The 26646-nt window shown below is 38.9% G+C and overlaps 1 protein-coding gene across 1 annotated transcript in view; it reads left to right on the top strand.

The window, feature by feature from the left end:
* Nucleotides 1-26646, top strand: part of SNTB2 (syntrophin beta 2) — a 102856-nt gene that overhangs the window by 396 nt on the left and 75814 nt on the right. Inside the window, 1 exon segment of the mRNA XM_029925324.1 lies at nt 1-227. This exon segment is cut by the window's left edge and continues 92 nt beyond it. Coding sequence (XP_029781184.1) covers nt 1-227 — 227 coding nt within the window.

Genomic DNA, 26646 nt, shown 5'->3' with positions numbered 1-26646 from the left:
AGTGAAGCAGGAGGCGGGCGGCCTGGGCATCAGCATCAAGGGCGGCCGCGAGAACCGGATGCCCATCCTCATCTCCAAGATCTTCCCTGGGCTGGCGGCAGACCAGAGCCGGGCGTTGCGGCTGGGCGACGCCATCCTGTCGGTGAACGGCACCGACCTGCGCCAGGCCACCCACGACCAGGCCGTGCAGGCGCTGAAGCGCGCGGGCAAGGAGGTGCTGCTGGAGGGTGAGCGGGGCCGGCGGGCGGCGGGCGGCGCGGGGCTGGCCGGCGCTCACTTTGTTTCTTCCATCCTGCCCGTCTGCGGAGCGGGTGCGTTCCCTCCCCCTCCGCGTCCTCGGCTTCCGCGCGCTGGTGGCCCTGCTCTGTCTGGACTCTGCTTACTAGGGCTTTGAGTATGGAAAAACTGATGATCCTTGCCGTAGAAGTTGGCTTTCAGTCCCCAGGGAAGACTGGGTTGAGATTTAGTAAAAAGCAGCCGCGCTTGAAGCTCCGTCTCTGCACGATAAGCTGACACTAAGAACTAGGGGAGACTGATGGGCTCGAGTCCTGGAGGGCTCGGTTTGCCTCCTGAGAAGTGCCCGGTTGGCGCTTTCTTCACTCACATCTGGCTTCCCGGGGTCTGGTAAAAAAACATTATAATAATAATAGATCCCCCACACCGATGCCAGTGGTATGCTTGGGCAAACCACCAAAACTGCTGGTTAATTTATGGGAATTTAACCCATCATTGGCTCTCAACAATAACCAAAAGAGATCATAGCACTCCATTGAAGATGGAAAGCTGAAACAGCAAGTTTGTGTGGCTCATGAGCCTTGTTTAACAGTGGAGGCTCACGTGTTTGAACATTTACTGCCAACTAGCATGAGACTGGTGTCGGCTTCCTACCATTCACAGGCATGTTGCTTCAAGGCTTTAAATGAAGCCTGAAATGTTAAATCTCAAGATATGTTTGAATAGCCACTACAGTTACTTACTTTAAGTATAGAGTGATCTGTAACCTGGATCTTTCGAGATTAATTTACAGAAGGCAAAATTAAATCTCATTTCTTTGAAGGACCGATGCATATTGGAGGTGATAGAATATTGTAAATGTAATCTGAAAAGCCACTTGCTTACTTCAGAAATTTGTGAGCAGTCGGCTTTCTTTCGCTGGTGGTTCAGTCATTCAAGAAGCATTTATTACTGGTTATATAGAAGAGCATATAAAAGATGATGTTTCTGTATTTGGTCTCTAGTTGGGGACATGACAGAAAAATGCAAAACAACTTATAAGTTACTGGTTATGTAATGAACCCTGTATATAAATGCCAAGGGAATGCAAAGTTAGGACGAAGTGGAAATCAGGATTAGTCCGTCAGCGAGGCCTTTTTCAAGGAGCTGAGTCTTGAGCCAGGTCTCCAAGGAAGTAATGGACATAGGCAGGCAGGGATGAGTCAGGAGGGTATTCCTGACAGAGGAAGAACAGAAGGGAGTTGGTGGGGAATGGGAGACCAGTCATGGAACCGAGAGGTCAGAAGTCCAGCTTGGCAAAGTGACTTTCACTTTTTTTCCTGACCTGCTTGTAAATATTTGGGGAAATGCTAGTTTGCGTGTGCTCCAAGTATGAAATTCCAGCGTCCCATCTTTATAATATTCTATTTATAAATATTATTTATATCTCACTTATAGGTGGGGCCAGACACTTCTCAGAAATTAGTGTTTAATAAATGGAGTAAAATTGTAGACTGTGGCTTGGGCAGTGGGTGTATTAAAAAAGGCAACCAGGGTGCCTGGGTGGCTCAGTCAGTTGGTTAAGCGATCAAGTCTTGATTTCGAATCAGGTCATGATCTCATGGTTGGTGAGTTTCAGGCCCATATTGGGCTCCATGATGACAATGTGGAGCCTGCTTTGGATTCTCTCTCTACCCCTCCTGTGCTCTGTTTCTCTAAGGAAAATAAACATAAAAAATTATTTAAAAAATTGTAGCCTTAAATATGTATCTTGAAATTGGTCTAGCTACACATTTGGTTATAAATTCTTAGAGCCAGAATATTTTTTTTAATGTTTATTTTATTTTTGAGTGGGGGAGGGCAGAAAGAGACGAAGACACAGGATCCGAAGCAGGCTCCAGGCCCCCAGCTGTCAGCCCAGAGCCCGACACCGGGCTCGAACCCATGAACCATGAGATCGTGACCTGAGCCAAAGTCTGCACCCAGTCAGTCAGCTGAGCCACCTAGGTGCCCCAGAGCCAGAATACTGAAGTACTATTTCGGTAGTACTCAGTGGCAATGGACAGATATTTCATCTCTTTACATTACAAATTTTTTTATTTTTTATATTTTTGGGACAGAGAGAAAGCACATGCTGGGGAGAGGCAGAGAAAGAGGGAGACAGGAACCAAAGTGGGCTTCGCACTGACAGCAGTGGTTCAAGCTCACCAGCGGTGAGATCATGACCTGAGCTGAAGTCAGAGGCTTAGGTGACTGAGCCACCCAGGCACCCCTACACCATATATCTTTTAAAAATGCAGATTTTGTGTAGATATATTTTGAACCTGGTATACATACCAATTACATGAAAATCGTCTGGTAAATGTTTCCCAGTATTCATTAGTCTAAAATAGACTACACATGTTTTTAGAAGGAGGTTTTACAGACAGCAGCATAATAACATATTTATTGAATGCCTTTTTACCAAACACGCTGATTCTATTTTATTTTCCTAATTTGTAAGAGACAAGCAGTTTTTGTTTTTATATGTGTGGAGAAGTATGAAATTGCACTTTCAAGCCAAAGAGATGTAAAAATAAAATTATGTAGAATATGCAAAATCACTGAAAACAATCATTTGATTGAAGCAGTCAAACATTATCTTTAAAAGTAGAGCTGTAGTTCCATCCAGGTAGGCCATTTTAAAAGATTTTATGCTTAGCTCTGAAAGTTCTGGAACCTTATTGTTCTTCTATTAGATATCTCAAAACATGAAAAGCTTTCTTAAGTAGCACAGTGATACTCTTCTGTGGTGTGGGCAGGGAATTTTAGGCATGCCCTTGCCACCCCCTAAAGGAAAGCAGTAGTCTCTGGTTGCCTGTGGTTAGGGAACTGATCTAAAAGGTTCCTTATTATCTCATGGATTTGTCAGGTTTATTCATTCATACATCAAACATTACTCAACTCTACTATGTGCCAGAGGCGCTTGAAGTTCCCTGATTCCTGCCCTCAGGAAGTTTGGAGTTGAGATAAAGAGAGAGAGGAGAAATACCTACAGCAAAGGGCTACAAGTGATGTGATAATAGAACTCGGGAGGGGACACAGCACACAGGAAGGAGAGATGTATAAAAGACCTTAGTGGGGATCAGAGGTTGAGGATGCCTGGGGAAAGGCTGATGGAGAAGTTAAAGCTTCCCCTAAGAGAAAGCTGCCACCGGAAAATACACACAAACAAGAAACATTAGGAAGTTATTCTGCCCTGTGAGGGTGAGTACAAATGAGGACTTTGTGGTCAGACAGACGTGGGTCTGTTTCTGGGTAGTCGTTCGTAACCCCTGGGCAAGTTACTCAACCTTGCTAAGCCTTGGTTTCCTCATCTGAAAAACCAGGATGGTAATAACACCTCCCTCAAAGGGTTGTTATTCATTTGACAGTTTCTGTGCTGCACGCTTTGGGGGACTAGGAATACAGCAGTAATCTAACAAAAACAAAATTCTGTATGAGGAAGGTAGGACTGGGTCATGAAGTACGCTATGAATTAACACAAGCCCTCAGGATAGCCAGGATAACAAGTTGTTAAAATCCAAGGCTCAATTTTACTTGAAAAGAAAAACATGGTAAGAATAAGAATTACTTTAGGTGAACAGGTTAAGAAATGAGTTTGCATTTCTTGGATGCAAACACCTTTTTCTAATCTTGTTTTCCTATTTTCCTAACATCTCTTGTATAGGCCAACATTTTTATTTTTAAATTAGCACTTAGGGGCACCTGGGTGGCTCAGTGGGTTGAGTATCCAGCTCTTGATTTTGGCTCAGGTCATGATCTCACCGCTCTTGGGTTCGTGTACCCGGCTCTGGACTCTGCACTGGGGGCGTAGAGCCTGATAGAGATTCTGTCTCTTTTCCCTCTCTGCCCTTCCCCTGCTTATGCTTTCTCTCTCTTAAAATAAATAAACTTAAAATTTTTTCATCTAGTTTCCTATTCCTCTGATTTTTCTTCTTCACATTTACCATCCAGAACCTTACTCTTGATTTTTTTTTCTTTAAAAAAAGTTTTTTTTTTTTTTTAACATTTATTCATTTTTGAGAGTGAGAGAGACAAAGCATGAGTTGGGGAGGGGCAGAAAGAGAGGGAGACAGAATCCAAAGGAGGCTCCAGGCTCTAAGCTGTCAGTACAGAGCCTGATGTGGGCCTCGAACTCACAGACTGGGAGATCATGACCTGAGCTAAAGTCAGATACTTAACCAACTGAGCCACCCAGGCACCCCACCTTAATTTTGTTTTCTTTTACTTTTCTTTTTAAATTTTTATTCAGTGTTTTTATTCCTTTATTGATTGATTGATTGTAGAACTTTACCCTTCATTTTAGCCAAAAGGCCAAGAAGTGGTTTTACCACTTGGACCCTTAAAACACTACTCACTGTGTACTTGCAGTTTGGGCTAGTCACTGTTAGCATTGATACTAAGATGTTCTGTGCAGTTATTCAGATTGTAAACATAAGAGGTGACTACTCACCTATCACATATTGGATGTTGAATTTACTGTATCCTGAGTGCTAAAAATAGGGTGTAAGCAGAAAGCTTCTAGACTTTATATTTTTAGGGCTATGAAATTAACCAAGTGAACAAATATTAGATTATACATCAAAAAATGTTCCAGCGGCGCCTGGGTAGCTCAGTCGGTTAAGCCTCCAACTTCGGCTCAGGTCGATCTCATGCTCGTGGGTTCGAGCCCCGCGTTGGGCTCTGTGCTGACAGCTAGCTCAGAGCCTGGAGCCTGCTTCGGATTCTGTGTCTCCCTCTCTCTCTGACCCTCTCCTTCTCATGCTCTGTCTCTCTCTGTATCAAAAATAAATAAAACATTAAAAAATAAATTTAAAAAAAAGTTCCAGAAGAGGTTAAGGAAGACCATATAAAGTGTTCAACTGAAGGTTTGATATTTTAGGGGTACCTGGGTAGCTCAGTTGGTTAAGAATCTGACTTTTGATTTCAGTTCAGGTCATGATCACAGGGTTTGTGAGTTTGAACCCCACTTTAGGCTCTGTTGGAATTCTCTACCTCCCTCTCTCTGCCCCTTACCTATCGGTGCACACACACACACTCTCTTGCTCTCAAAATAAATAAACATTAAAAAAAAGCTTGATAATTTGAGAATGATCAGTACTTTTGAAGCAATTCTCATTGGAATATTGTTGGAAAATCATATATTGACTAAATGTAATTCTAAGTTTTGTTATCAAATCTACTGAAAAGAAAATGGTTAAGCGTATAGAGGAAGTGGACTGGCATGAAACTTAACTTGAAAATGAAAATAATTTTTGTATCCGGAATAGCTTGAGATTTTGCGTGTTAAATATAATTTGGGTCTTTGTATATGTTAGTGGACATGTAACATATTGCTGACATTACTAGGCTGCTAAGTGAAAGAAGCTAGTTTGGATTCCTACACTGCTGTTTTCTTCAGTGTATGTTGGACAAGTTGGGAAAACATTTTACATTTTCTTTGAGATTTTGCTACTATAGTCATTAATTTATCTCTACAAGAACATCTAGATTGTCAGGAAGTTTGTGTTTATGTGTTCCTTTCTTTTTGTTTAACAGGCCTCATCATGTTTCACTTGAATGGTTAGACATGTTTATATGTGAAACTATGTCTTTGTAACCAGATTACTTCTCATGGAGCCTCATCCTAAAACATGTCCTCCAATTTATTATCGAAATATAAGAAGTTTATTGATTCTAATATAGAGTGGTTATGAAAATTCTAAGAACATTTTTAGAAACCAAAACCAGGCTTTAATTTAGATCTTAACTGATAACTTAGTAACTTTAATATATTACCTGCTGTGTAATTCTTCCGGGATAAAGGTTACTTTACTTTGTGATCAAATGTGTGTCTTTGTCCAGAAGGAATGAGATACAGCCTCTGGCGAAGGAAGTGTTCAGCTGTTCTGACCTGACTGTTCAAGGATCCAGTCACTGTTCCTGTCTAGATTTACACACTATCTTAACTAACTGAACAACAAATAGTACCAGTTGGTTGCATTTTCCACTAAATACTGTAATAATGCCTTATATTTTTATTAACATTTAAAAATTATTTATGCCGTATTTTCTCTTTAATCCGTATTTTCTCATTTGACCTTTCCACAGTCCTTTAGAAGTGATGGGCTGTTTGTTTTTGTTTTACAAATGATTACACTGAAGTTCATTAAAGTTAAGTGAGTTACTAAAGGTCTCAGAATTTCTCTTGATTTTTAGAGGAAAAATTTTAATGTTCTTTGGGCAAAAGGCAAAATCTTACCTGGAATTTTAAGAGTTGTAAAGCCTCATCTTCCAGTTGAGGAATTAATGACCAGAGAGATTCAATGACATGTTTGAAGTCAACTAGCTAATTAGTGGTGGAACTTGGACTAAAACCCAGGTCATTCCTTTCTGCCTTCTACCGTGCTACCTACAGCCAGTCATTCAGGTCTCTTAGGATCTCCTGAGCATTATCATGTTGCAATGTGTTGTGTGAGGTCAGCGTGCAAAGTAAGTTGAAGGTAGTCCCTGGTGTCTAAGAGCTTAGAGTAAAATTAGGAAGAGAAAAGTGCCACATAGAGAGTAATTGATCAAATGTGTAGTACTCCCTCTTCAAGAGTTCCCTGAAGGGAATGATCAGCTGTGGGGTGGAAGAGGAGAGTGTGACTCCACGGGAAAAGGAGAATTTGATCTGAGGCTTGAGGCTTGCTTCTCTGTAGATGGAAGGGCTTCCAAATTGAGGGTATAACCTGAGCAAAAGCCAAAATGAGCATGGCACATGATAGGAAGTGAGGAGAATAGGATTGGACTTGGAAGAAAATAAAGCTGGGTAGATAAATTGGAGCCAGATTATGCAAGGCCTTGAAAGCCAGTCAAAGGAATTTGGACCTTTTTCATTTTGTCAGTCAACATTTATTAAGTACCTACTGCAAACAAGGTGTTGTGGTAGACACCTGAATTAAAAATTGGAAGTAATCCCTGCCCTTTAGGCTAAGAAGGAAATAGGTTGTGATGAATGCTTTAAAAGAGGTGAGAATTTGGTGCCCTAGAAGAGAGAAAGAAGGGCAAAGGAGACAGCGTGTCAAAGGCTGGGAAGTGATTAGTAGCTGGTGTGCTGAGAGAAGGAAAGCATGGCAAGTAAGGGACGGGAAATGTGCATCTGCAAAGGTGGGAGGAGGCCAGAAAGCATCAAGGGCCTGTATGCAGTGCAAGCAGTGGTCTCTCAGTGGGGTTTATATTTATTTTTCAGCCTGAAAAAAGAACCTGAGCTTTATTAATATTTAATTTATCATTGACACTGGTTCTCTTAGTCTTGGCACATAAGGTGGTATCTCAAAGAAAGAGTAGAAGATTTACAAAGCAAAGGGACTCATAGTGGTGACCTTCCTCATTTATCTGCTCTTGCCATACTTCGACAGTTTACTTGAGCCTGATTGAGTGGGTATATCTTATGTGATTTTAACTAAGTTATTAGTCTTCACAACATGAACAAGTGCCTTAAAGATTTGCACAAAGAAACCGTGGATTGCAGGTAATTATAACACTACAAACAATAACAAAAAGGTAAAGCTAACATTTATCTTAACCATTCTTTGTCACATTTCAAGGTAACCATATTGTCAAGAAGTCAGCCTAAAAAATGAAATTGTCAAGAAGATTTATTTGAAATGTGGACTAATATGTTATTATTAATGAACTTGACCCCAAGAGTATATTTTAGTTTGAGTAATATAGGAACAATGATAGTATGACATCATCAGAAATACATTAGTGTTGGGGCACCTGGGTGGCTCATTTGGTTAAGTGTCCGGCTTCAGCTCAGGTCATGATCTCACGGTTCATGGGTTTGAGCCTCGGGCTCTGTGCTGTCAGCTAGCTCAAAGCCTGGAGCCTGCCTCAGATTCTTTATCTCCCTCTCTCTCTGACCCTTCCCTGTTCGCACTATCTCTTTCTGTCTCTCAAAAATAAATTTAAAAAAACAACAACAAAGAAATACATTAGTGTTTTTATTTCATCTTCATGTCAGCCTTTCTTGATTTCTATATTTTATGGATGTTTAATAATATACATGCATTAAAGAGTATTTACAGATTGAGCATGTAGTAGATTCACATTTTTCCTAATAGTGTGTGCTGTCAAAAGTTTCAGGCCTGGGGAACCACCCAGGTTAATTTAAAGGGCTTTAAATGAGGGAGTGATGGGGCACCTTGATGGCTCAATCATTTAAGTGTCCGACTCTTGATTTCAGGTCAGGTCGTGATCTCATGGTTCATGTGTTTGAGCTCCACATCAGGCTCTGTGCTGACAGTGTGGAGCCTGCTTGGGATTCATTTTCTCTCTCTCTCTCTCTCTCTCTCTCTCTCTCTCTCTCTCTTCCCTCCCCCACTCATGTTCCCTCTCTCTCAAAATAAATAAACATTAAAAAATAAAAAAAATAAATGAAGGAGTGATGTCTTGGGAAGTTCAGAATGGCAGATGGAGTGTAGGAGCTCAAGACATGAGGTAAGGGAAAGCAGTTAGGAGGCTGTTGTGACACCATAAGGATAGTGAGACTGAAAAATATTGAGATAGAAATAGCAGGTCTAAATGATAGTTTTGGGGACTGAGGGAAAGAAAAAGTGGAGGAAACCCCTAGATTTCCTGCTTAGGAAACCAGATAACAAAATTAACAGGGGAGGAACTCTGTTTTGAGTGAAGGTAAGTTTGGTTTTGGACATGTTGAATTTGAATTACCTGTGTGACATCCTGGTGCAAAAGTCCAGTAGCTGGTCTGGAGTGTGATCTATAGTCAAGACAAAAGTGAGAACTGAATGAAGATTTATGAGATGTTAGAGTAAGGGCAAGGTGGTAGGGTAAGGGTAAGGGTTAGGTTTAGGGTTAGGGAAAGGTGGTAATTGATGCCGTGTATGTAGATACAATCATCAAGAGATTGCAAATTATAAAGGGAGGTAGAACCAGGATGGAACCCTACAGAACTCCTACATTTGAAGCAAGGAGTGGAAGAAGAAGAATCGGGAAAGAAGTGGTCCAGGAGGTAGGGAGAGAGCCAGGAGAAAACGGTGCGGTGGAAGTTAGTGAGGCAAAAATTCTGAAAAGGAGGATGTGATCTGCATCTTCAGATGCTACAGAGGCCAAGAAAGTAAAGAATAAAAAAAGAAGTCCATTGGATTCGGTAATCAGAGAACCAGATCATTAGAGTTCTCATAAGAGCAATTTCAGCAGAACGATAGGAGCAAAAGGCAGTGAATAGACTGTGCTTTTTAAAAGTTCTCAGAAAAATCAAAGAAGCAAAGACTGTAACTAGAATTGAATGAAGCGTCCAAAGAACGTTTTAGTTTTGTAGCTGGTTGTTCTTTATTTTGTTTTACATTGGAAAGAATTGGGACGTATTTGTAGAGCAAGGAAAAAAGGCCAACAGAGGAAGAGGCTGAAGAGATAAAACGGGTGGGGAACTGATGCAATCCATATTTGAGCCAGGAAGTGACTTGATGGGAACAGAATTTTGGGTTGGCAGCGGTGGATGATCTGGATCCAATGCAAAGAGGAAAGCCCAAAGGTAGGAAAACTACAGCTGTTGTAGTAAAAAAAAAAACCAACAGGCCAAAGCAGAGACGTTAATCACTGAATGGAGTAGTGGTGGTAGCAGGAAATAGAAACGAAGATGCAATTCAAGGAACATATTAAAGCAGGTGATTTTTGCTGGGGTCAGCGGAATCTGCTGGGGACCTTTTTCTACCCAGAAAGCCTCCTTCTGACTACCTGTGCTCCCAGAGATTTGACACATGTAGAGAATCTCTGGCCATGTGCCTCTGTTGCTAGCACAGGCATTTGATCCGTCAGAGACATTGGGTGGAAAATTGAGAGCCACTGTTTAAAAGGAAGACATGATGGACTGTGGGTGCAGATTGGATGTAATCACTTAGCCCTGAGATTTCTATCCAGGGATAATAGGACAATGGTCGTTGACAGTGGGAAAACTGGAGTACTTTGGGAGGGTGTTCGGCTTACGCCAGTCAGCTTTGTTATAAAGCACTAGGTGCTATAACTGCTGGCTCTGGGCACGGAGAAGGAAAATTGTAGTTTTGTAAACAGTACTTTACATCCACACAGCATGAGAGCATATTCTTCCTTTAAAGGGTTTTTTTTTTACCCCCTAGATTAGAGAAAGGAGCTAGCTTCGGAGAAATGATCGTATGTTCTGGTGCACTTAGTGTTTTGTGTCTGGAGAAATACTGTTGATTCAGTTACCGTATGTGAGTACCATTTTGAGGAAACGACACTGATTTCTTCATACAATTTGCGTTTGATTTCAGTTTAAAAACAAATCTCATGAAATGATTTTGTATAGGAACACAGTGCCAGTGATTATGGAGTCAGTAGATTTGCTTTTTGGAAAGAGTAAAAGAGTTATAAAACTCCCAAGTTGGTTTATTTCTGTGATCTGGATCCCAAGATGTTGCTAGAATGCCTTGACATGTAACTGTAGTTAAGAATAATCTGTCATGTATATAGAATGTTAAACTTCACACTTAGACAATGGGAAGCTTTGATTTTGTCTTTTTTAAACTTTTAATATTTATTATTATTGAGACAGAGAGAAACTGAACCCGAGTGGAGGAGGGGCAGAGAGAGAAGGAGATACAGAATCTGAAGCAGGCTCTAAGCTCAGAGCTGTCAGCACAGAGCCCGACGCAGGGCCCAAACCCACAAACTGTGAGATCATGACCCGAGCCGAAGCCGGATGCTTAACTCACTGAGCCACCCAGGCACTGATGGGAAGCTTTGATTTTGAAAGAGATTCAGAAAAATTGTAGACTGGGGCATCTGGGTGACTCAGTCAGTTAAGTGTCTGACTCTTGATTTAGGCTCAGGTCATGATTTCATGGTTAGTGAGATCAAGCCCTGCATGGGACTCTGTACTGATAGTGTGGAGCGTGCTTGGGATTTTCTCTCTCTCTCTCTTTCTCTGCCCCTCCCCTCATCATGTGTGCTCCCTCTCTCTCATTTAAAATTTTTAACTGTTTATTTTTGAGGGACAGAGAGATCACGAGCGGGAGAGGGGCAGAGAGAGAGAGAGGGAGACACAGAATGTGAAGCAGTTTCAGGCTCTAAGCTGTTAGCACAGAGCCTGATGCGGGGCTCAAACTCACAGACCATAAGATCATGACCTGAGCTGAAGTCGAATGCAAAACTGACTGAGCCACCCAGGCTCCCTCTCTCTTATTTTTAAAAAGAAATTGTAAATTTCTTTATTATTAGTAAAATGAATTGATCAACAACAAAAAAATTTTTTTTTAAAAAGTGTATGTGCCTTACTTAATGTTCTTTTGGTTTTAAAGCGCAGAAAGCTATTTAAACTGATTCAAGTAAAATGGTGGTGGTATTGCAAAAGGTATAGACAAGTCTCAGGACTCCAGAAAAAACTAAGCAGTGTCAGCGATGTCAGGAACCAAGGCGGTGCTGAGGACCACTGCTCCCTCACTCCCTCTCACATCTCCTCATCTCAGTTTCTGCTTCTCTCTGAGAATATCTTTTGCAAAAGCTTTCTTTTTGTTTTTTTATGGTCTCATGTTATACATTTAACTCTTTAATCTATGTAGAATTTATTTTGGCATATGGTCTGCAGTGGAGGTTTAACTTTTTTTCCCCAAACAGTTAACTGATTGCCTTAGCATTATTTGTCAAATGATGCCCTTGCAGGAGTTGTCTCATAGATTGATCGGGCTGCCTGCAGTGCCGTGTAGGGAAAGATTCCAAAGCCATATCTGGGTCTAGCAGGAAAGCATGCTCTGCTTAATTAGTGATGTCTGCAATGAGTGTGCCAGATGGGTGAGGCTCAGTACACATGCTGTGTATCTGCCACCATAGGCAGGACCTGTCCTTTCCTCATTGATTCGAAATGTACCTTTTTTATATAATTAATTTGTTGTATCCTGCAATCTGATGCTGGATTTTCTATTATATTCTGTTTGAGTGTTTCATAACATACTAAACTGTGTGCTATACTTTTAGCATTTAGTATCTGATCATTCAAGTGGGCTATATGAGTCAAGAAAAATTTGAAAAATAATAGTAAACAAGTGCAGGGTGGTATAAGTAATGATAGTATACCTAATTCTCCAGATAAATTTTGGAGTGATTTTATCATTTAAAAAATCCTTTGGGATTTTGATTAAAATTGTATTAAATTTATAAATTGATTTGAAGAAAATTAATGTCTTTGTAATATCTGTTTCCCATTCATTCTGCCAGAAGTCCTGGACTTCACTCATCCATGTTCTAATCATGTGGCAATGGTTACGGGATGTTCTGATTGGCCCGGCCCAGATCATGTACTTTGGAGCCAGGGAATAGAGCAATTTCCCTGGTTCTATGTGGACTGAAAGTGTCCTTTTTCCAAGGACAGTTAAGATGATGTTATCAGAAGAAGGGAGAATGGATGCTAGGCAGACATAAATAACAATCAGCCACTAGGATGTTCTAAAAACATCAGAAGATGGTCTTACATCTTAAATGAGAAATTGCTCTTTAGTCAAGAGATTTAGAAACTTTGTAGACAGATATAAAAGGAACACAACAAGAATAAACTTGGGTACAGGTGAGCTAGTTGGAACTTTTCAAAAACTCTTGATACTCCAAAGTGAATAATAAATTATTCAGTATTTATTTGAGTTTTTGAACATTACTTTTGAACTTTACTTGCGTATGAATTTCAAGCAACTTCACAAGTATGCCTTATGACTATTTTATAAGTGAGACAACAACAAAAAAAATGAATAGATAGAGCTCAGGGGCAGGCCTTGAAGTTAGAGATGGGGTGGGATAGAGAAAAATCTTTGTCTGTTGAAATAGATGTATACAGTTTTTAGTAAGAAGTATTTTGGTTGCAGAAACCCACACTAAACTGAGCAGAAGTGGAACGTAGCCTCACATAGTTCTTAAGACTGGGGGCGGATCTAGGTTTAGGTCCAGAGGGATCTAAAGGCTCAAATTATCTTGGCAGCAACATCTGCTGTGGAGAGTCTAATTCTGCCTCGTCAGCTAATATGGCATTGGCAGTCTAGGAATATATCGCTCTAACTTAATAACCCCTGTTAAAAAAGAGAAACATTTTTCTTCTGGCATTGGCATTTCAGTCTCTCGGAAGGACTCTGATTAGTTCTGCTTTGTCTACCTCTTCAAACTAGCACTATTTCTAAGGTGATGGAGACTGTGATCTAGGCCTGGGTCATGTGCCCAACCCTATTTTATTGAGACTGGCATCCTCACCAAACTGAAATGTGGAATAGGGTTTCTAGGCAAACTTGCTTCCATTGTTACAACGCAGATGTTGAAGCTATAGAGTTAAGAAAAACAAGTAATCTGTATGCCCAGCATAGGGCTCAAATTTATGACCCCTGAGATCAAGAGTCATATGCTGTACTGACTGAGCCAGCCAGACGCCCCAACAAAGTATTTTATAACTAAATCATAAATAAAAAATTAAAGTGGTGGAAATAATCTCTTTTAATTTTTTTTAAGTTTATTTATTTATTTTTGAGAGAGACGTGGGGCTTGAATTCATGAACCATCAGATCATGCCTTGAGCCGAAATCAGATGCTCAACCAACTGAACCACCCAGGCACCCTGCAGCCAAACTTTTTTGGGTAGCTCTTCCATATTTAGTATATTACTATGTTATACTTTTGAAAAACATCTCCAAACCATATCTACTTTTACAAATAAATGTTTGCCTGAATGAAACGCAATCTGTTTCACTGAACACTAAGTGTCTTGGATTTACCTCCTTATTCTGTTGTAACTGTTGGCCAGTAGAAGTATTTAAATTGTTAGCTGTTTTCATTGCAATAAGGGTTATCTACATTTTTAAAAAACACTAATAATCTATACTACATTTTAGGTGCTAAGAATAAATGTTTGGCATTAGTCTATTCAAAGATGATTAATTACAGTGTAGAATAAAACCATTTGTTTTTCAATGAACATAAAAGTAATTTAAAAAATTAAGCTGGCTCTGGGCAAATATAAATTCTGCCAAAAAATAAAAAAAAGACTAAAGTGAATTTCTGAAAGTCACTGCTCACCACAGATGTTTTAATATTGTCTGCTTTGTTTACCTAGAGTGTCTTAGAGTAGATTTTTGTACTTATTAATTTCACTTCCAGATACAGAATAATAACATTACTCACAAAATTAGTCTATGGCATTGATACTGGAAAATAAAGAAATAAAATAATTTTAAATGCTGCCAAGCTATTTTTTTAGCAGCCAAGTCTGGCAGATTTATAAATATATTCATATATATTTGTGTATATATTTTCATATGTATATTTTAACAAGAAAAAATGTTTTCACTCTGCTTCTCTCTAGAGAGATTGTGGCTGTGAGAAAGATCTGGTCAACTCTTGTTACTCTCCAACCAACCAGTTTCCCCTCACTCTTATCTTTTTTTCCCCCCGCTGCTATTTCTTTTGTGCTTGGGTCTCAAAAGAAGTCTTTGGGATCCTTTCGACATCTCCAGTCCTTGGGATGTGATAGTTACAGAAATGACCTGAGTTTTCTGGTACGAAAAATACTTGGTTCCAAACCTAAGTACAAGAGGACAAGATACTTGGGAGAAAAAAAAAAGCAAAGCATTTCTCTGACGACCATTAGTTTTCTTTGTAACCTTGGAAAAAATAATTTCAGCATTACAAGCATTACATTTCTTATCTGTTAAAAATATGATGGCTTCTAGTTCTCATATTTTATCACTCTAAATGTAAGATAGAGAATGAAGAGTTGTAGTTAAAATAAACTGATTGTATAACAAATACCTGGATTGTCAGAGTTAAAATATAGTCAAATTATTTTTAACACTAAAAATACCCTAAATACAATTTTAGATCATTCAGATGAATTTGTAATATCTTCATGTGAACGTCATTGTTGTGATGGAGTTAACACAAGGGCCAGATAAGAGATTTTATGTTGCAGCCTTTGCTCTTCCATCTTTCATTGTAACTAATCTCCTTTAGACCAACGCAGGCAACATTTATAAAGCTGTCTTCAAGCAGAAAAGAATCACTTAGGAAGAAGGAATATTGAGTGATCTAGATTGCAGTTAATTTTGCCACTAATTATTGTGTAACTTGAGATTTCTTCATTGTTCTTTAGTGAATGAGGGCAAGACTCTCTTAATGAATATTGGCAAAGAAAGACCAGACTCTAGGACTTACATGCCAAAGAATTCCTTTCTCTTTGTTTTGTTTAGTGTGAAAAATCAAGTGAAAGGGGGAAATTATTTACGATAAATATTGTACTTGTGTTGGCCATTGTTGTCAAGCAAATTTACTCATGATTTAGATATTTGAAATATTTTGACAAGGTAAGGAATTAACATTTTTGGCAAAAAGTTTTATGTATTCTCTAATAGCATTAGCACACTGACATGAAATTATTTTTACACCAGGCATTCTCCTATAAATTGTGTCCTTGGCACCTCAAAAAACATCAGTCATATCACTTTTATTATGTATGTTTGCTAAATGAAAGATGGATGGAACATACAGAGGATCAAATCTCAAGTATAAAAAGATTATTTAAAATACAGGTGACCTAAAAATGCTCTTTTAGTGCAGTTTATTTTTTAGGTCTATGGAATTGAAATACAAGAAAAATAATGAATTTGTTATACACCAAATTTAGAATATGGTTACTACTAGGGCATGAGAAGATGAGTGGAGTCAGAGAGAGGTTCGTGGGGGCTTTTTATTAGGAAATAAACCTGAACAAATATGACAGAATGTTTAAGATTGATGAACTTGAGTTATATGAATGTTCATTATATTGTACACTACATTTTTTAGCATATTTTAAATATTTCACAGTTTTGAAAATTCAGATGAAATTAAAAAGTTGTCCCATTTTTCTCTATGTTGGACTACTTATCAGTTAGATTAATTCTGACTCCTTAGCATTTTTGAAAATTGAAATATAATTAATACAATAATATGTTGTTAGGCGTTCAGTAAGTTGTGGCAATTTTATATACCTGTGTAACCACTACATAAGCTGTTGAGCATTTCTGTCACCCCCAGAAGATTCCCTCATTGCCTTTTCCAATCAATTTCTCTCCCCATCCTCAACCCAGATAACTGCTTTCTGATTTCTTTCACCAGTTTTGATCTTGAAATTTCTGTGGGAATGGAGCCAGACAGTAAGAACTGTCTCGCATAAGGCTTCTTTCATTTTTTCATCATGCTTTTGAGATTCATGGTTTTTATCTGTACAAGTATTTTTTTGTTTGTTTAGTAAACTCTATGCCCAGTGTGGGGCTTGGTCTTACGACCCCAAGATCAAGAGTCATCTGCTCTAGGGGCACCTGAGTGGCTCAGTCAGTAAGCATCCAACTCTTGATTTTGGCTCAGGTCATGATCTCATGGTTTGTGAAATTAAGCCCCATGGGGGGCTCTGCATTGACAGTGTAGAACCTGTTTGGGATTCTTTTTCTCCCTCTCTCTCTCTGCCCCTCCCCTGTTCTCACTCTTTCTCAAAATAAATAAATAAGCTTAAAAAAAAAAGCATTAAAAGAAATGCAAAACAATCCCCTAGAGTAAATGTACCATCTTACACTCCTAACAACAATATATGAGAGTTCCAACTGCTTCATGTCCTTGCTAATATTAGATGTTATTCATCTTATTATTTTAGCCCTTGTAATAAGTATGAAGTGGTGTTTTCTTGTGGTTTTTAATTTCCATTTCCCTGGTGAATAAAGAAAAAGCACCTTTCCATGTTTTTATTAACCATTCATATTTCTTTCAAAGGGTCTGCTCAAGTCTCATATATACATATATATATATATTTACTGGGTTTTTTATCTTTTTATTCTTATAGAATTCTATATTCTGGATGCAAGTTTGTTGCCAGATGAAAGTGTTGTGAATATTTTTTCTAATCTGTAGCTTGTCTACTCATTTCCATTAAGGATATTTAGCTGAGCTGAAATTTTTCTTCATAGTTGGCGTTGTGTGTCCTATTCTAAGAAATCTTTGCCTACTTCAAGGTCACAAAGATATTTTACATTTTCTTCTAGAAGTTTCATGGTGGTATTTCAAGTTTAGACCTATGATCCATCTTGAAATAATTTTTTTGTATTGACTATTTTTCTTTGTTATCACTTTGTCCTCAGCTGACTGATAAGGTTCTTCTACCTTAAAGATCCTCATTATTTCTCTTTATGGGGTAATGGCAGAAGACTGCTGTGTAACTTTTACCAAACACTTTGCTCTACACTGCTGACTGATTCATTTTTGTGTGTTCCCTCTTCAGTGATGTATCACTGAAGTATCAGCCAAATGGAGTCATCTCTCTCCATTTTATTATAATTACTTCCTATCACACTTTCAGGGGCTGGTATTGAAGCAGAGTATTCAGGAAAGCCATAGGAAAACAGTGTCCTGGCCTAGATGTTACCACCTGGAAGAATGAAGTATTACATGTGAAGACATGATGATTTAAAAGGTCTTGGTGCCTCCTTTACCTTTTATTTAAGCATCTTGTACAGCTGTAGCCCTGTAACAGTATTAATGCCACAGAACTAGGAGGACTACTTGTTAACGCTAATAAATGGGAAAGAATGCAGTGAACCAAAAGTTGCAGTTTTGAACTTGTAAGACTGTCTCAAATGCAGGTCTGTACTTAAAACATCAGGCTAACTTATTTTTGCCAAGTTGATATGCTGAATAGGGAGGGGATGATGTGGCGAAATAGAAAGGATTAAAGAGGCATGGACATAAAACCCTTTAATACTGCTTACTAAGGTAATCATTATATCCATTTGGAGAAATCTAAAATTATTTATGGAAAGAGTCTATTTTTAAGTTGGGGGTGGGTACTGTTAGTAAATCATTGGGTATTAACCAGTTTGGGAACAAAGTGCGTCTGAAAGGAATGTTTAACGCTGTTAGATTGTGTTTTTGTGTTTATTGTCAACAGCAGCACGTCTCCCTCCCCGCCTCCCAGAAGACTCCCCTGAGAAGCTATTTGCAGAGTTTCAGAAAAAAGTTTGAAATAGTTCTTTCGGATTTCTTATTTGGAGGATAATAATTTTAAGTTTGGTTAAAACATTTTCTTTCTTTTTTTCTTCTTGTGTCTTAAGTTTTATTTTTCACATTTAAGTTTGTGCTGCACCTGGAATTTATTTTTAGATAAATTGGTTTTGTTTTCTTTTACATTTGGATACAGTGTTTTCTGTGAGCAATCGACTCTTACTTTTGTAAGATTAATCAATTTTGCTACTTATTTTCCTAGAATATTTCATCTCAGGTTTCTTTTGTCCTCTCTGTTTCCGGGTGGAGAGTTGAATTGCCACAATCCACTGAAAAGGAAGATGAATTTTAATATTTGCTTGAGCAAAGTAGAATTAGAGAGGCAAAGCTGCTGCTACAAAACAACAACAAATAGTGAAGATTTAAATTATTTGTGAAATATTTACTATTGGGGACTGTTTCCTTATCCTTTCCACTAGCGAGTGATAGAATTAGAAGTCTTGCCCCTGGGAGAATTCTGCTTACATGTTTTTTAACTGACCAGCAGTCCATGTATGCCTTTTCCATGACCTCGTCCGTGCAGCATCTCCTCAGCGCAGGCGTAAGCCGCACAGCTGTCATGAACCAGTCGAGGCACAGCCCGAGAGCTGTAATCAAGGCAAGAGCTAGAGGATCAGTGGCTTGTTATGACCCAATAAGGTGATGAGAACAGGCCAGGGTTGCCTCTCTTCCAGGGTAAGAGAAAGTGCTGGTGAGCAGGATATAATCAAATGACTCTGTGCTGATGATTGTGTCATATTATAGAAGCAGCATTGGCTTTGGAGCCAAACCGACCTGGTGTTCTGCATGCTGTCAGGAACATAATTTTAAGCCTCAGTTTCTTTCTGAGTCAAATGATTGTGAAGGTTATGTAAAGTTTTTTAATATAAAGTACCTAGCACATAATAGGTGTTCAAAAAATGTTAATCTCACTTCCTTCCTATACTTCATATCTGGATGGAAATTTGTTTCAGCATCTCATTCTGCTGATTGGGAGAAACTGATGCTGGCTAGTGTAGGAGCAGGTTAGTGAAGCAATAGAATCCTGATTCATCTCCTTTGAATACAACCTATGTTTAGGTCGTTTGTTCCTATAATTTCAGCTGTTACCTGAGTATCTGTGATGCTTAGCTACATCTTTTTGTTCCCAGCCTTTCTGTGATCCCTTACAGGCATATCGAATTTAACCATGAGCTAGGGAAACTTTTTTACAGCCTCATATTATATGATCAAGGGGCTACAGCCTCTGGCCCTGTCTCCTCTGTTCTCTTTGGCTAGGAGGCTTTTTCCATTGTTTTTGCCCTTCCCAATTTTCACTCAAGGCTAATGAAAAAAGCAGGAGTAATTTCTCATACCTTCCCAGTTAGTAGACATTATTTGGAATAAACAAAAATTCATATTTTTAAAGAGCTGATGGGGTACCTGAGGGCTCAGTCAGTAGAGCGTCCAACTCTTGATGTCAGCTCAGGTCATAATCCCAGGGTCCTGGGTTCAGGCCCCGTGTTGGGCTCCGCACTGAGTGTGGAGCCTGCTTAAGATTGTCTCTCTCTCTCTCTCCCCTGCTTACAGTTTCTCTCTCTCTCTCTCTCTCTCTCTCTCTCTAAATTAAAGATAGATAGATAAATAGAGCTTATAACAAATATAATATGATGGTTACTATTCGTATAAATACAGGTCATGAATTTTATGCAGTATTTTTTTTTACGTTTTTTATTTATTTTTGAGAGACAGAGAGAGACAGCATGAGCAGGGGAGGGTCACAGAGAGAAGGAGACACAGAATCTGAAGCAGACTCCAGGCTCTGAGCTGTCAGCACAGAGCCTGACATGGGGCTCAAACCCACGAACAGTGAGATCATGACCTGAGCTGAAGCCGGGCCCTTAACCGACTGAGCCACCCAGGTGCTCCTATGCAGTATTTTGAAAAATGATTTTGTTTTTATGGGACGCCTGGGTGGCTCAGTTGGTTGAGCATCCAATTTCGGCTCAAGTCATGATCTCACAGTCTGTGAGTTTGAGCTTCGTGTCAGGCTCTGTGCTGACAGCTCAGAGCCTGGAGCCTGCTTCAGATTCTGTGTCTCCCTCTCTCTCTGCCACTCTCCCACTCACACTCTGTTTCTCTCCTTCAAAAATAAAATACACATTGGGGTGCCTGGGTGGCTTGGTTGGGTGTCCAACTTCGGCTCAAGTCATGATCTCACTGTTCCTGGGTTCGAGCCCCGCGTCCAGCTCTGTGCTGACAGTTCAGAGCCTGGAGCCTGCTTCGATTCTGTGTCTCCCTCTCTTTCTGTCCCTTCCCTGCTCAGACTGTTTCTCTCTCTCAAAAATAACTAAACATTAAAAAATTTTTTTAAATAATAAAATAAACATTAAAAAATAATGTCTATTTTTATTTTATTTAAAAAAATTTTTTTTAATGCTTATTTACTTTTGAGAGACAGAGGCAGAGTGCAAGTGGAAGAGGGTCAGAGAGAGAAAGAGATGCAGAATCTGAAGCAGGCTCCAGACTCTGAGCTGTCAGCACAGAGTCTGGCACAGGGCTCAATCCCACAGGGTTTGGAGATCATGACCTGAGCTGAAGTTGGATGCTTAGCCGACTGAGCCACCCAGGTGCACCGTAATAATTCTATTTTTAAAAATAATGTTCATCTTTGGATTTTTGCTGGGGTTTTTTTCCATTTAAAGTAGCTTCCTTAAATCCTTTCCTTCCCTTTTTTATTACAGTAGGAAATCTGTTATTTATTAAGCACCTTTCCTTAATATTGTCTTATAAGCTAGAAACTGGTAAGGACTGTCCTTTTTATTTTTTTTAAGTTTTTATCTATTTTTAATAGTATTTTTTTTAATGTTTATTTTTGAGAGAGAGAGACAGAGCATAAGCAGGGGAGGGCCAAAGAGAGAGGGAGACACAAAATCTGAAGCAGGCCCCAGGCTCCTAGCTGTTAGCACAGAACCCGATGCGGGCCTCAAACCCTCTGACTGCGAGATCATGACCTGAGCCAAAGTCGGATGCTTAACCAGATGAGCCACCCAAGCGCCCCTTTATCTATTTATTTTGGGAGAGAGACAGAGAGGAAGCAGGGGAGGTACAGAAAGAGGGAGAGAGAGAGAGAATCCTAAGCAGGCTCTGCAGTGTCAATGTTGGAGTCCAGTGCAGGGCTTGAACTCACTAACCATGAGATGATCATGACCTGAGCCAAGATCAGGAATCAGTCATTTAACTGACTGAGCCACCCACACATCAAGTCTTATTTCATATATGGAATTTTATTGCTCCTCAAAAGAAAAACATGTTGAGACAGCAATTTCTAAGAAGTGAGACTTTGCCACAATTCCTTTTAGACTTGCTACCTCAGGCCTTTCCTAGCATAGATTTAAAATTCTTTCAGAAGCACAAATTCTTTACAGGGACAGATGATTGATTAACTTTGGTTTGTGGAAAGAAAGGATCTTAAGTTAGTGCATTGCCCACAGACTAAATGAACTGACTGCTGATTTAAGCTTTGGGAAACTTAAAATATTTAAGAATATCCTGTTTTAAACTGAAGCCAGATATTTTCAGATGATATAACCAGCATAAGGAAATCTATAGCATGGGCCCCTTCAGTAATCCATCTCAGTTGAATAGTCTGTGGCTTAAGCAAGTATTTTTTCCACTCTCCAGTTTACCACATCTTTCTTGGCATCAAATTACCTTTCTGTTTAATTCAAATTGTTGGTTTAACTGTTGAGTTGAATTCGTTATGGGAGTAGTAATGGAAATTATTCAGTGATGTTACTGCTGTGTTCTCATATGTTCATAGTTTTTATATACTGGTAATTTTGTTTTGTTTCCCTAAAGTTATATTTTAAGTTGACTACATACAGAGCGGCACCTCTTAGCCAAGGGGAAGCCACATATGCAAGACCCAGTTTACTCTCAAGGGAAGAAATATTAATTTCTCTGTAATTGCCCTCCATTCTATCCCAGAGAAGAGGTTGTTACCGGAATTCAGATTTCACAGATACTTGTTGTGATCCCTCATATGAGGCAGAGAGAAAGACCCAGTTTTCTTCCTTCTTTCCTTCCCTGTCTTCCCGTTTGATCCTTGGGTGTGTGTTCTGGCATCTTGCTTGGTGTGTGTGACATAATGGCTTTTCCTTTTTTTTTTTTTTTTAAGTTTTTAATTTAATTCCAGGTACTTAACATATGGTATAATATTAGTTTCAGGTGTATAACATAGTAATTCAGCAATTCCGTATGTCACTCGGTGCTCATCACAACAAATACACTCCTTAATCCCCAACTCCACCCCCCTCCCCACCCCCCCAGCTCCTGCCACCTCCCCTCTGGTAACTATGTTTATTGTATATAATTAAGAATCTACAGGGGATCCTGGGTTCTCAGTTGGTTAAGTGTCTGACTTTGGCTCAGGTCATGGTCTCACAGTTCATTGGTTTGAGCCCTACGTCAGGCTCTGTGCTAACAGCTCAGAGCCTAGAGCCTGCTTTGGATTCTGTGTCTTCATCTCTTTCTGCCCTTCCCCTGTTCATGAGTGCTCTCTGTTTCTCTTTTTGTCTCTCTCTAAAAAATAAACATTAAGGGAAAAAAAAAAAAGAATCTACGTCTTGATTTCTCTCTCTCTCTCAAAAGGTTTTTCCCTTTGGCTATTTGTTTCATAAATTCCATGTATGAGTGAAATCCTATGGTATTTGACTTTCTCTGACTTATTTCACTTAGTATTATACTTTCTATCTCCATCCATGTCATTGCAAATGGCAAGCTTTCATTCTTTTTAATGGCTGAATAATATTCCATTGCACATATATATGTGTGACTCTCCTGTGAGACTCATGTCTCCAGTAAATATACTATTTGGACAAAATGTAGGTAATCTCCATTTTCCCTACAGGAAAATACCTTTTGTGAGCCTTCTTATTTATTTATTTGTTTGTATAAGTTTTACTTATTTATTTTTGAGAGAGAAAGAGAGATCATGAGTGGGGAGGGGCAGAGAGAAAGGAGAGAGAATCCCATGTAGGCTCTGCACTGTCAGTGTGGAGCCTGACATGAGGCTCCATCTCATGAACCGTGAGATTGGGACCTAAGCTGAAATGAAGAGTCAGACACTTAACCAACTGAGCCACCCAAGTGCCCCAACATCTGACATTTTTAAAAAATTAATAACTACTACTGTTAAGAGAATGGGTAGTAGTTATAATAACTAACAGTTATTGAGCAATTATAGTGTTGTAGATGCTGTTTTAAGTGCTTTCTCTCATTTAACTGATCAGCATATCAACTCCATGAAGGAGGGACTGTTTCTCCTCATTTTAAGGATAAGTAACTTGAAGTATTGAGATGTGCCCACATATGAATGGCTAGCAAGCGGAGAAAGTCTGATGGGAACCCAGGCTGCTGACTCCAGAGCCTACACTCTTACTAATTATGATCAGAATTCATCCCAAATGTTGTTGATTCTGAGAGAGTTACATAACTAGGAAAGTGTACAACTCTAGGGGACAAAACACTGAGTTTACCAAGGTAGTTTATATATATATAAAAATTCTGGAGATCTCTGCTTTGTAATTTTCTGTTTTGGGAAAATTTGACATTTTCATTTTTATTATTTGATTTTAAAAAATAACTTTATCACAACATACTTTTAAAAGTGTAATTAGGGGCGCCTGGGTAGCTCAGTCGGTTAAGCGTCTGACTTCGACTCAGGTCATGATCTCACAGTTCGTGGGTTCGAGCCCCACGTGCTCAGAGCCTGGAGCCTGTTTCAGATTTTGTGTCTCCCTCTCTCTCTGATCCTCCCTGGCTCATGCTGTCTCTATCTGTCTCTCAAAAATAAATAAAAAACAAAAAAATTAAAAAATTAAAAATAAAAATGTAATCAGTAGCAAAGTGTATAAATTAAAGATTTCCCTTTCCTCAGATTTCTTCTGTTCATACAGTTTACTTTGGATCATTTTGTAAGGTAAGAGAATATATTATATTCTTATAGAGGTACCTACATGATTCATTATGACAGTGGTAAGCATTTTGTGGTCTCACGGTGATGGCTTAGGGAAATTTCACAGAGCCATCTCGTCTACTATGTTATATGCTTCTGTGATATTAAAATGATTACAGGGTGACCAATTCCTTTTGTGATTTAAAAAAAGGGGGATAAAATTGTTGTAAAGCAGTAAAAGGAAGAAGGAAATCTTTTATTTATTGAACTGAGGCTTAGGGTAAAATTCTGAAGTACTTTTGGACATGTACTTACAAAACTTGTTTTTTTTTTCTGTCCAGTAGTCTTGTGCATATATATTTAAGGTTGCTTAATTAACTATCATAAACATAAGGATTCTAATGCTATTTAATCATTCTTTAGCTATTCTCAGAATAAACCTGAGATAAAAAAGAAGCAAAGTTATATTGAAAAGGCTTTCCCATGTGGCCTCTGTTGTTGTGGTTTGTTTTACTTGGATTTGTGGATTAAGGTTAAAGCTAAATTTGGGATAACCTGTGCAGGTGTCTTTGGAGTGCACAGAGACAATCCCTTTACCAGATTATATGTTATAACTTGAGGGCAGGAACACTGTAGTATGTGTCTTATAATGTGCTGCTCACCACTCACGTGACGTGAGTTCGTTGCATGAATAAGATCTATTTGTGTCCTTTCTTTAACTCCTTTTATTTTTATTTATTTATTTATTTTTACTTCTCTTATTTTTAAAATTTAATTTAATTGTTTATTTGAGAGAGAAAGGTTAAAAATGAGCTGGGGAGGGGGAGAGGGAAAGGGAGAAGAGAATCTTAGGCAGGCTCTATGTTCAGCTTTGCGCAGAGCCACATTCAAGACTAGATCCCATGACCCTTGGAGCGAAAATCAAGAGTCAGAATCTCAACTGCCTGAGCCACCCAGACGCACCTAACTCAATTCTTATAATACATACATTTATCCATTATCTTAGGAAGTTTGTGATCTGTGTTTTGGTAGTGATCTCCGACTCTGCTTTGAGAGAAAAGTCTTTTGTAGTTTTTAGGGCACTTATTTCCTTTTGTATATTTAACCTTGGTAGCTCTTTAAGCGGGAATAATCCTTAACAGCCAAGCCTACCTTTCAGAGTGGTTGATAACCCTTCACCAATCTTTCTTTTTAAAAAATTAATTAATTATTATTTTTTTAAGTGTTTATTTATTTTTGAGAGAGAGAGAGGGAGACACAGAATCCAAAGCAGGCTCCAGGCTCCGGGCTGTCAGCACAGAGCCCGATGTGGGCCCGAATCCACAAGCCCTGAGATCATGACCTGAGCCGAAGATGAATGCTTAACTAACTGAGCCACCCAGGCGCCCCTAACCAGTCTTTCAACCGCAGATCACTGCCTTCCACCTTGAACCCTAAACTCTAGTCTTTCCTACCTACTTATATTTCTCTGAATGTTTTATGTTCCTCCTTGCCTCTATGCTGTAACCCCAGCCGTCCTCACTCATTTCTACCCTGTCTGCCTGAGGCACTTGTGCTTATCTTTCAAAGATCAAGATCTCCTATGTTAAACCTTTCCTGACTGACTCCATCCTATCTTCTCTTTTCAAAGCCAAGCACTCTTGTAGATTACCTTTTATACTTTGTGTATAATACATTATAAATATACATATATATTTCTGTAATCATTCTTAATTATTTGTTCATTGATAAAATATAGGAGTACTAACTAGTTACATGCTTGGTTTTTCTTTCCATCTTTCCTATTTAATGGCAGAGTGGCAAGTGGGAAGTTTTTTTGTTTGCTTTGTTTTGTTTTACCTTCTCTAAGACCTTGGTTTCCATTTGTAAAGTAGGGGTAATGTCTTATAGAATTGTTGTGAGATTAAATGAGATTATGCACATAAAGCAAATAACTCTTTTTGCACACACAACATTAAATAAGTAGTGAGGATGGTGAGTGCATAATTATGTCTTCTATTATATTTCGAGCTTCTTGAAGACATGGAATGTGTTCTGTTCGTCTTAAGTTTCCCGGTATTTTGTGTCAAGTAGGTTGGATGTATAAATGCTTATTCAGTGAGAAAATAACTGTCCAACACCTTGAGAGCTTTATATCTATTTTCTTTTATGTTCTTACTTATATACTTCTTGTTTTCTTCTTTATTCCAATAGGCTATACCAAGAGAAATACTATTATTTTAGAATTTTTGTACAGTGTGTTGTGCCTTTAGCACAAATAAAACTCTAAAAAATATTGATTTTAACCCTTAGTAAGAACTACTTACCAAGAATTATAAATTTCAAATATGCTTTGAGGGTGCCTGGGTGGGTCACTTGGTTAAGCATCTGACTGTGGCTCAGGTTACTATCTCACAGTTCATGAGTTCGAGCCCCATTTG

Source organism: Suricata suricatta, chromosome 16, assembly GCF_006229205.1.
Source record: "Suricata suricatta isolate VVHF042 chromosome 16, meerkat_22Aug2017_6uvM2_HiC, whole genome shotgun sequence".
NCBI lineage: Eukaryota > Metazoa > Chordata > Mammalia > Carnivora > Herpestidae > Suricata > Suricata suricatta.
The sequence above is the reverse complement of the archived record's forward strand: the minus strand, read 5'-3'. Positions and strand labels throughout refer to the sequence as shown.